This window comes from Merops nubicus, unplaced genomic scaffold, assembly GCF_000691845.1.
Source record: "Merops nubicus isolate BGI_N331 unplaced genomic scaffold, ASM69184v1 scaffold2082, whole genome shotgun sequence".
NCBI classification, from domain to species: domain Eukaryota; kingdom Metazoa; phylum Chordata; class Aves; order Coraciiformes; family Meropidae; genus Merops; species Merops nubicus.
This window is the reverse complement of record NW_008592666.1, coordinates 40901-52206: the sequence shown is the minus strand read 5'-3', so window position 1 is coordinate 52206 and position 11306 is coordinate 40901. Positions and strand designations below refer to the sequence as shown.

Genomic DNA, 11306 nt, shown 5'->3' with positions numbered 1-11306 from the left:
AGTTGATGCATAATCACATTTACTTACTTGCAGACTTAGACCAAAACTGGAACTTCAAATCCACACTTCCTAAAGGAGTTGGCAGCATGTTCACTTGCTCAAAGGTCATAGTAAATAAAGCATAGAAGACATGTCTCTCCTAAATGGCAATGGGATCTTGGGCAGGCAGTTTTGAAAAAGAGGATTTTGAAGCTGAATGTGAAGCTTTAAGTCCAACAATTAAGGAAATGTTCTGTACTGGAGGAGGCTACCTTGTGAGAGAAGTGTATGAATTCCTCTGATGAGGGAACATCTTTCTCGAACTACATGTATATCGTTTCACACATCTTGGTAACTATTAATAGGTTCTTCTTCTATATTATACACACCTAAGCTGTCAGGGAATGGCAGGAATGATAACTGATTAAACAGTAGTCAAACTCTGCCTGCTTAAGTGAAGAAGAGAAATCCAACAGGAGACTTTTGAAATAATTTATTTACTACTTGTCAGTTTTGGCAAAGTCTGACAAGAATAATACACAGATTTGCTCCTCACTGACGAAACTATTTGCTTTTCAACAACTAATTTATATGAAATTAAAAAAAAAATATTTTGAAAAGAATTTTCCTCTTGAAGTGAGATGACAGGACTCTTTAAAAGCTACTTATTGAACACAAGAGAGTTTCTCTCTCCATTAAGAAAAAAAAAAAAAGAGAGAGAAGAAATTCTCTTACATTTCATTGGGAGTCTTTTCTCTCATTGATTTAACATGAACAGTACCAGCCTAATAAGAACAAGGAAAGACAACCTCTCTGTTATTTTATGTCAACTTAGCTAATTTTGAATAAGCCTCTTTAAACCCCCCCATAAATATGCTGCCCTGCCATTAGAAATAAGGTAGAATCTTAGTTCTACCAATGCAGTTTTAATACTTCCATGACGTGACAAGTGACCGCTCACATACGAACCCTTCATACAGCATCCCTCTGTCAAAATGCTTGTTCCTTGTGAATATTGCCATTTAAACAGGCATTTTAAGTGCTGAAGCAAAAAATATCAGTGATCTGAAATATCTAAAAAATGTAATGATTTAATTAATGCTGAGTTACTCCATGCATGAATGAACAATTTGACCTGGGCTTGAATACAGTATTTTAATAATGCAGCTGCCATGTTCATTGGTCTCTACATTTCCTGAAAACTAATCTGCCAAACAAGTTATACAGTATTAATCTTCTGTGCTTCCGTTCTTGGAGTGCTGAGTTAGTAATGCTCCACAATTGCACGTTATTTCAGTGAAATGCTACATATTTTTAAGAACATTTACAGATATTATAATTCTAAAATTAAGCCAGATGTATTTTCTACTTGCCACCTTTGAGTGTCTGTGTGGCAGGTACTGGTTTCTAGGAAAGTTCAGGCCAGTTTAGGCACCAAGTTTTAAATATTTTCAAATACTTGTGGTTTTTTTTTTTTTCTAGGTACATGTGGTATTGCATCTGCAGTTGTGAGGTATTTTTTTCCATGAGGCTGTCAGAACCATAGCTGTTCTTGATTTGAAAACCTTAGTAGCACAATACATTTGTCAGAAGACATGCAGAAAATAGATGTACTAAGATTAAAATTATTTTCATATAGAACAAAAAATTCCATGCACTAAACAAGAATCTCTCCTGTACCATGTGACTGGCACTACCCCAATATGCAGTGCTGGACCTAACTGAAGATGTTCTGACAAAGCTTCATCTATAACACCAACTTCATATGGAGTTTATATGAAAAATCTGTAACTCTGGGCCCTCAAGAGAAATTTTTCTCCCCTTATAATTATCACTTGTTTCATTTTATGGTGAAATCACAAATACAGAAATAACCTTTGAGCAAAACCAAAGTCAGGGTGGGTTTGGCTGAGTAATGCAGCTCAATGAAGTCACTGATAAAATCACTGCTGTGCAAAAAGACTTGCAATAGGTCTACAAAAGATTACAATAAATTTGGATAAACATTTACAACAGAAATGATCAAAAAAGTAAGAATTCTGTAACTGCAGATGACAGCAACACTACAGTTAATATTTAATCATGATATTGTGAGAATGTTCAGTAGTGGAAGACAGGATTAACATATTGCTTTAAAACATTCCATTACTTTCTGCATCTGTTTACTGATAATAAAAGAAACAGCTGTTCTAAATGTAACATTAACAGGTGTAAACCGTTCAGTTGAGATTTTAAAACAATAATTCTCCTCCATTTCCTCCTTAGCTATTTTGCAATGACATTATGAACACCCCTCCTATTAGCTTACACAATTAACTCGTAATTGTTTAACCTCTCCGCATGTCCACAGAACTTATACATGTGGAGTTAGCTTCCTTCTCATTTTGTGCAAAAGGCTCTGTTCTTCTGCAGGGCACATCCTGAACTAATGCACCAGATGTGTCCCATAAAACGGTTGGTCACACTATTCAGCAGCTTTCCTTTAGCAACTGTTCTATATCAAATTTACTGTAAAAAAGCATCGTAATTATGAAGTAACACTGTATCGAATTCACCGACCTAATATCTCAGTATGGTCAGTTAAACTATGAATGATAATTGAGCTTGAAATTGTATATTTACTTTAAATAAGTCCTCCAAATCATCTGCAACAATGTGTGCTTAATTCGAAGCCATTAACAAAAGATTTAACATTTCCACATTTATACTCTCCATAATTTCAAATATGATACTCCATACTTGGAGAGAGAGAGAGGAAAAAAAAAAAAAAATAAAAGCTACTTCTGGTAGCTTTCCATTTGCAAAATTAAATGGATGTACCTTAAGTTTCTCACAATTGCTAACCCAGACTGTTAAGTTCTGGGTAAAAGAGGAACAAAACACTAAAGAATCCTTCAGTATTGCTATTGCAGCCAAAAAATTAAACTCAGAGTTTTAAGTTAAAAAAACCAACACCCCTCCTACCAAACTAAAACTAGACTTGCTTCACAGAAGATAAAACAAAGATTATAAGCCTTTCAAAAACCCAAAAAGTTATTCTTTAATGCTTACTTTCATGAAAGTAATACCACTATGTTTGTAGGGGAAAAAAAACCCAAACCCAAATCAAACAGAAGGAATGAAACCACTTGCTTAAGCAGAGACTGAGGACTGGGTGCTTGTATAACTAAGCAGAGCATTGTTTGGGAGTATTGATTCTATTGCAAGATGTTTTAAATATTCCATAGAATACAGAAGTACAGAAGAACTCATTGTAATGAATCACAAATTACCTCATACAGATTTTACTGCTGCCAATCACTCCTGAAATAAGTTAAGCATTCCTCTTGTTCATCTATTATTCTCTGAACTGCTACTATTCATACTAAGACCCCCAGAAATACTCCAAATCCTTTCACACACACATGCTTCTTAACTGATAGGAAACAGAAACTTCATTATTAAGATTCCAAATACATTCAGAAAAGAGACATGTAAAAGGTGATACTTCCATTTCATGTTCACATGTGTATTTATATGCAGTGAAAAATAATTCTTTACTCAATGGGATTATCCTGTATTTAAAAAGAAAACTGATATTCAATAGTTTCCCACTAAAATAACATGGAACATTCCAGAACTTGGATGAGGTGGCCACCTGAGCTGTGAATACAGCACCAGAACTGAACCTGCCAAACCAGCCCTACAAATGATCCTTGGGAAAGTGCACAACGATGTACAACCCAAAAGATTTTTAGAGTTTTGTCATGAGATCATGCTTCAGTCTGGGTATCACTAAGGGAAGGCTGCAACTTGCTCTAGGCATATATTAGGAAGGCAAACAAATATGAAGAGAAGCGTCTTGAGCAATAACACTTGAACCTGCTGGTGGCTGAAAGCAAAGAAAGAAAGATGCTTGTTCACGGTCGACCTCAAACCTGCCTACCCGTTATTTTAAAGTGGCCAAAACTGTACAAAAATAAAGTGCCAGCAGAGGGCAGCGCAATTCCTGGAAGTTCCCTGGAGTTCCCTGAGCCGGGCACCCGCGGGAAGAGCCGCGTGGCACCCCGCGGTACAACGGGTGCAATGCTGGGGCATGTCCCCACCAGGCCCTGCCCTGGGGCTTCTTCCTCCAATGTATGAGGTCAAGCATAACAACAACCAAGTCAAACCCCCAATGCAGCTGGGGGCTGACTGACTACAAGGCCAGGCAGCCTTCACAGGCTCTCCAGAGAGCCTCACGGGGTTCATGGCTTAGTGAAACACCCGAGTGGCACCAGGGGCTGACACGATGTCAACAGGCTCCCCTCCCTTCCTTACCAAGACCCATTAAATCAAGCACAGCATTTGATTTCTTTTAAACTTGTTAAATCTAGAATTGGGGAACCTCTGTTGTTTAAATAAGGACCATAAAATGGATGTATCACCAGAGGCATCAATTAGAACATCTCTAGGAAGAGAAGGTAACGTTTTCTTCTGTCCACACTGGATAAAGCAAGGAGAAACCCATCCTGTCTAAAGCTCTCTCCCATCAGAACAGTGTCAGAGCAACTCCCAGTTTCAGCTTGCACCCCCTACCACCAGTACCATGGTGGGTGAAGACACCCAGACATAGAGCTCCAAAGCCATGCTACAGCACCCACTGCCACATGGCAACACCCAGCTCACCACCGAGACAGAAACCAGAACTGTACTCATCTGTACCTCAGGAAGAAACCCACAGCAGCCCTCTGAGGTGAAGGACAGCAAACCTAGCCAGGAGAGGAAGAGAGAAGGAAATGGGGAAGACCCAGCTCCCAGCTGCCTGTCCTGGTGCACCTGCACCCACAGCAATGCCTGACACCAATTTGTTTCCATGGCAACTAAACCCACCTTGGTACCTTCAAATACCAATTTACCAACCAGTCTTTATCCTCAGCCTAGGACCCAAGTATCTATTAAACAACTTGCCCTCTGCAATAGCACTGTTGTGTGAAAGCACTCAGTGTTGCCTCTAGTCTTATCAAAATTACTAGCATTTGCTCAAGTATAATTAGCACACAGCTTTTCTACATTTTGTAGGAGAACTAGCAATCATTAACCTCATTAAATACTACTCATATCCCCAGCTGGCTGAAATGGGTTCACATTTGCATTTAGGTTCCAACTAACAGTTTGGAGACAAATTTCTACTCTCCAGCTTGCCTTTGGCTTTTCTGACTGTAACAACTACTCTCTAAACTCACCAGTTTGTATCCAAACAAGAATAAAAATAAACAAACTATCACCTTCTGCATCCACCCCAAGGCTGGGATCCTGTTTCCCCCTCAGAGCCAAGAGTCACATCTCCTTCCTGTGTCTCCATCCACCTTCTCACTTCCATTCTAAAAATTCACATCTTCTGCACTGAGTGACATTTACAGCCAACAAGTGTCCAGTTTTACAGTGACATTCACCTCTCGTGCCTTGCTTACTGGTTGAGGCTGGAAAGCTATCCTGCTTGTGCCCTCCGATCATCTCTAATCTTTAGGAAAAGGATCAACTTATTTAATGGCATAAAAGCATGAAAATTCTAAACTGAAAGGTAATGATTATGCTGTCCTGTATTGCTTTGCTGTGATTTCTTAGCTCACCGGTTCAGCCCAGTTTGAGGTTCAGCACTGTTTGATACAGAGGAATAGATGAGTAATTTACATTTTCAGACTGTACATTTGCTTGTCTTGTCCAATATTCCTGTCCACAAACTAGCTTGCACTCAGGTCTCTCAGCAGCCTTCAACCATTTACCTAGCAGACACAGAAACACTGCAGAGCTAGGTCTCACCACCACATTTTCACAGTGCCAGGATCTGCTAACGACAGAACTACTGGGGATGGACGGGAATTTTCAGGTGGTATTTCTTGACTAAAACATACTCTGACACTGCATCTGCTGGGCACAGAGGGCACAGGCCAGTGGTTTACAGAAGCAGGCTACTACCTGAAATAGAGTAGAGTAGTAGACATTATGTTCTGGCAGGGAAAAGAATGAACAAGTTGACCAGAATTAGTTGCTTTCTAGCAGACTTTACCCTAGTTATGCCACACTCTCCTTGAGCAAGGACACCCCTGGTTTGTGCATAGCACTGCGCCAACACATGTGGTGCTCTCAGTGCTAACCTGTGCTCCTGTGACTCTGATCCTTTTGTCTTTCAAGTCATTGGCCAGTTGTTGGTGAAGTTTTAAGAGTCTACTATACTTTTAAGGATCATAGTTTTCTAAACGTGTAAAAAATCTTTTTGGAGATTGGACACTAGGACTTCCATACTCGTTTACCTGAGCTAGCAATTTCCAAATGGAAATACAACACAATAAAGTGTGACTATAATAAATGTGGCCTTGCCATATACAGTTCAACACCTACAGCTATCTGGCATTCCTTTGAAAATTAATATCTCATGTTTTTAGTACAATAAACTTTGCCAGGCTCTGCTGAAAGCAACTTCTACCCACTTCACATCTAAAAAAATTCTGACATGCTGATATTTTCTAAAACTGCAGTAAGAAAAGCATCAAACGAGTTGAGAACATTTCTTTAATGAATTTTTTTTTTTTTAAAAAAAGTGATAAGTTTCTCTACAGTATTTATTTCTAGTATTCAAGTAGCATTTGAATTTAAATAAAAAAAGTCTCTAGGAGGTGAACATATGATAATGAAAAGTCATTATACAAAAGCTTTGCACAAAACATACTGAAATTACAGAGTAACGATCAAAATTAAGCAAGAGAAATATGATCCCAAACAAAATGTTCCATTTACTGACTAATTTCCATGGAGTTGTGCTTGTCAACTTCTGGAATATCTGTTAAGTGATGAAAAAAAGGACGACCATGAACACAGCCTTTATTTTCCTTTCCAAGCTGTTGCTTCATCCTGTAAATGGTGTTTTGTACATCTTCTTTTGATAAATGTAAGGGCAGCTGCCGAGCTAAACGTACTGCTTCTCCCTGTGGAAAGGCAAAACAAAAACAAAACCTTAATTGTTGTAAAGTATCACTTTTTAACACATTAACCTTGGGCTATCAGAAAGCAGGAATTAAGCAGTCACCATTTAAAGGTCACTCTTTTCTGCTGAGAAATATTCTGAATCCCAGAAACCCAAATGTAACTCTAACTATATCTTATTGGCCATTTCATGACACTTGTGCAATTGAATCACACAGTCAGTCTCCTGGTCATGTCTGCACTCTTTTTCTTTCAGGGTCCACTTTTGCAAGGTACCTTGGTGTTTCTGCATATCTTATTTCCTGTTGGCACCAGTACCAGCTGAAGATGTTTATCAGTTCACAAGGCACATTCTCTACCACAAACTTTAGACCTAACATAAATGAAGTCAGTCAGCTAAAAAAAGGTTTAAAAATGCTATAGGCAAATTTTAGATTCATGTTGTATTAACTATTGTCTATTGCACCCAGCTACTTCACAATACTAGAAAGCAGAAGTAATTGATAACACACTTACTGAAGCACCCATCCTCAAAGAACGAAACAACTTCAAAAAGAAGTTGTTAGGTTTTTTGTCTCCTACTCCAAGATGGGCCTTCCTGCTATTGCCTCTCTTCTGTACTTTAATATTGTTGCCTAGACAGAAGTGGATGCCTTATACAATCTCCCTTCATCTTGTACAAACCTGAAGCAGCACTCATAAAATTTTAATCTGAGCCTTCTCATTTTCTTTGTCTAGGACTTTCTCCCACTCTTCCAAGCAGAAAGAGATCACTCAGGGCTATTCTCTACCTGGGAAGGCTGCTTCACTAACCATTTCACTATTGTTTCTTCTGTGTCTACCAAAAGACAGCAAAAGCTACAGACTTGCTGCCTGCTCAAACATGAAACTTATGATAAAAGCTTCAATTCTGAACAGGACAGTGAATGGCATTTCCAGTGTTAACCTCCCAGAATGGTCAAAAACCTCCGTGCTTATTTTTATAGTTGTTGTTGGTTTGTTTTGTGGGGTCAGGGTTGTTTGTTTTCCCCATGATGGCAAGCTATACACTTCCTAGCTGACATGTAAATTTTCCAGCTACTGTTACTGCTGCACATGCATCTTTTTTCTAACAGCACCTCACAGGATCAACATTACTCTTAATAAATCTTCCTCTGATAAGCTCTTGGCATATACCTTTATATGTATGTGTGTATCTATCCATATATCTGTATATAGATATATACACACACTCATACAAACGTGCATCTCTCTATATAAACCAGCTCCATCCCACTCAACCTGACTGACAGGTATTTGGAAGTAGAGGAAATAAAGCTTCCACCTTCCAAATCAAGTTACAGACCATTCCTGTCTCAGCACTTAGCCCTGCTCTAAGCTTCTCTCATGAGAGAATGCATGAGAGTGGTTCTGTAGTACACAACAGAGGCACTTGCTCCAAAGGCAGCTGTAAACTTACTGCCTCAAAAAGACAGGGAAAGATTTGTATAATAAATGTTTAAAAGAGAAAAACATAGCCTGTAAATGCCTGGGTCTCATTTTGAAGTGGCCTGATTGAAGAAAGCATGTTAGCAAACGCTTAATGTAAAGAGAGACCTAACATATATTTTGGTGACCTTTCTGAACAGAGATCTTAAGAGCTAGGATGAAAGAGAGCATTAATGAAACATCTAGATAAGAAGTGCTGGAACTACTACTGTTAAGTTACTTCAGCTTTAACTTGTACCACATATATTACTTGTCTCTGAAACTTCACACCCATTATTCTCTCTGGATGGGTGATTTTATCTATTTGCATATCAAATATTAACAAGAGCCAGTCCAACTGTTGCACAGTACCTTCTGTAAGAAAACAGATTAAAGATTCTTTTACTCAAGTACTGTGTTTCTGGCAGCTGATAATGCTGGCTGCCTGTGAAGAACACATGGTTTCCCCTGTCAGTGTACTGCAGAACTTAAGTCACTGTTGCACTGAGTGGACTTCCAAGCCTGTTGGTTGTCAGTCTGTGCTTCCTTCAGCTGCAGGAGTTACTAATGTTAACCAAATACAAGCATTTGCAGACACATATGGGGTTCACTGTATGTGACTTTGCTTTTTACTTCAATGACTTAATTCCAATGCTTGCTTTTCTGCCAAAAAAAAAAGTTTCCATTTGTCTCTCTCTGCCCTTTCTTTGAATGAATCATAGGAATTTTTCGTAAGTGAAAATGGTGCACTTTCTCATTTTCATGATGTCATTGAGGTTTACACAAGAATCAAGATTCACTTAGTGCCTACTTTTCATTAACTATAACTTTAAACCATTTTATAACTTCTTCATAGATTTTATTTATAAAATAATTAAATTTTGATGACTGTTCTGGATTCAACCGTCTTCTAGACTTCGTGAAGCAATTTCATTGCAGTTCTGTATTCTAACACAGAGAAATACCTTCCTAGTTTGAAGACTGCCTATGCAGAAGCACTCAGTGAACATCAGCTTTCAGCATGTATTGTATCACATTGGACAACCATTTTTGGATATGTCTGATGGAAATGTTTTGGTAAGCAATGCAGAACCCATGCACCTCAGAGAGGATATGACACTTTCCTTTTCAAAAGTAACTTTTGTCTAGAACAGAACTACATTAATTAAAACAGAGAGCTGAAGAAAGATTTTCAAGCTGGCTGTTAAAAGCTTAGCTGTCCAAAACTTAAAAGCACGCTTCTCTCTTACCTCCAAGTAATTTATCACTTTGAGAGGTCTACATTCATACACTTCCTTTGCATTGCCATTAACTATTGCATTCAGAATTTCTTTCAGGTCAGAAATGCCATAATATGGCAGACAATTTGCCATCCCTTCTATTTCCAGGTGACTTTCTGTAGCCAAAGCACCTGAAAATACAAAAACAAACCAGTAATTTATACATCACTTTCATTTCTATTCTAGAGCAATTCAGAAAAAAAAATAAACTGATGTACAACCACTTAGTAAATTAGTCTCTCAAATTCAATACAATTAGGAAACTTTTATTTGCTCCTCCCTTGGAGTGAAAAGCACCTATTTGTGCAATGTTTCATTATGATGATGTGTGCCTATTCACATCACAAATGTCTCAGCTTATTTTATTTAAAATCCTAGCTGGCACTGTTCAAATGCTTAAAATATTTTGCAGCATTCCCAGTCTTGAGCATATTTCTAATTAAAGCTTCTGTAGCTTTAATTAAACATACTTGAAATTAAAGTAGAACCTAGTAATAAAATACAATTTAGTTTTAAAAAAACCCACCACACTAAACCAGAGTGTTGGCACTATTTCTTATGTAATTGGTTTAAACATCTGTAGAGTTCAAATGTTATCATAACACATTCAGCTTCTATTGAAATGAAAAGCAGTTTTTTCTCCTACCACAGCAGGGGGAAAAAACTCAAGCCCATATAACTAAAGGCTCTGTGACAGACTTCTTACTGTCATTGGTATGATATCCCAGCTGCAGCAGGTACCACTCCAAACAGGAATGATGAATAAAACATTTAAACAACCATCCCAACAAAATATCTGTTAAATCTTTGAGGTGTAAGAGATTTAATTTCTTATTCACACTACTTGCAAATGAAAATTTGAATGAAGTGGCTACTGTAGAGCTAACTCCTCTTCCACTCCCAGTCAGAGGCAAGTTCTCTAGGGGTTAGGCTCACATACTTTTGTGCAGTCCTCCAGAGCTCCTCCTCTTGTTCATGTTGAGTGCACAGAAATCTCAACCCAACCCACAAGGCCACCTTCCCTTTTCCTCCACTACATTTCTCTGAAGTAACAAGCTTCACAAGAAGAGCATGGAAGAATACTTCATAATGAAAATAAATCCACTCTTGTGTAATGGCCCCAGGTAAGATAAATTACTTTCAGCCTGAGCTGCAAATGGCTTTTGTGAAATTAAAAAAACCGGAGGCAAATAGATGGATAAAAAGAGGATTAAACTAACAAACTGTGATAAGGGATCATTCATGTTCCTAATCCAAACAATGTGAAAGATTTCAGGATTGAGAAAAAAAAAAGTATATGCCCTGTAAGTCACCACCACGTCCTTTCATTGGCTAGCAGAATGACACTGCTACCCGTGAGCAGGCACTGCTGATTTGACAGTCATCAAATCAGAGCACAGATGAAGAGGAGGACTCTGCAGGTTGAAATTTTTTCTAAATAGAGATGTGTCACCAGGTAAATCATTCTGTTGGCCCTTGTTACACTTCACAGCAAGAGATACTTTGACTATAATGGGAATCTGATATTGGGAACAACCTCACATAACCTCCTTCTAGCTACATACGTAACCCACCTTGAAATTTTAAATTTTATTTCCTTTTTCACCCAGTATTATCTTCCTTCTCTTTTTCAAGCTG

At 38.2% G+C, this 11306-nt stretch overlaps 1 protein-coding gene across 3 annotated transcripts in view; it reads right to left on the bottom strand.

Moving 5' to 3' along the window:
- Positions 1–6496: 6496 nt before the first annotated feature.
- Positions 6497–11306, bottom strand: part of PMS1 (PMS1 postmeiotic segregation increased 1 (S. cerevisiae)) — a 43383-nt gene continuing 38573 nt past the window's right edge. For all 3 annotated transcript variants that reach the window (XM_008935201.1, XM_008935203.1, XM_008935202.1), the window contains 2 exons: positions 9639–9799; positions 6497–6923 (listed from right to left, as the gene is read on the bottom strand). In XM_008935201.1, the coding sequence (XP_008933449.1) occupies positions 6732–6923; positions 9639–9799 (353 nt within the window). In that variant the 3' untranslated portion in view covers positions 6497–6731. The remainder of the gene's footprint in view (positions 6924–9638; positions 9800–11306) is intronic.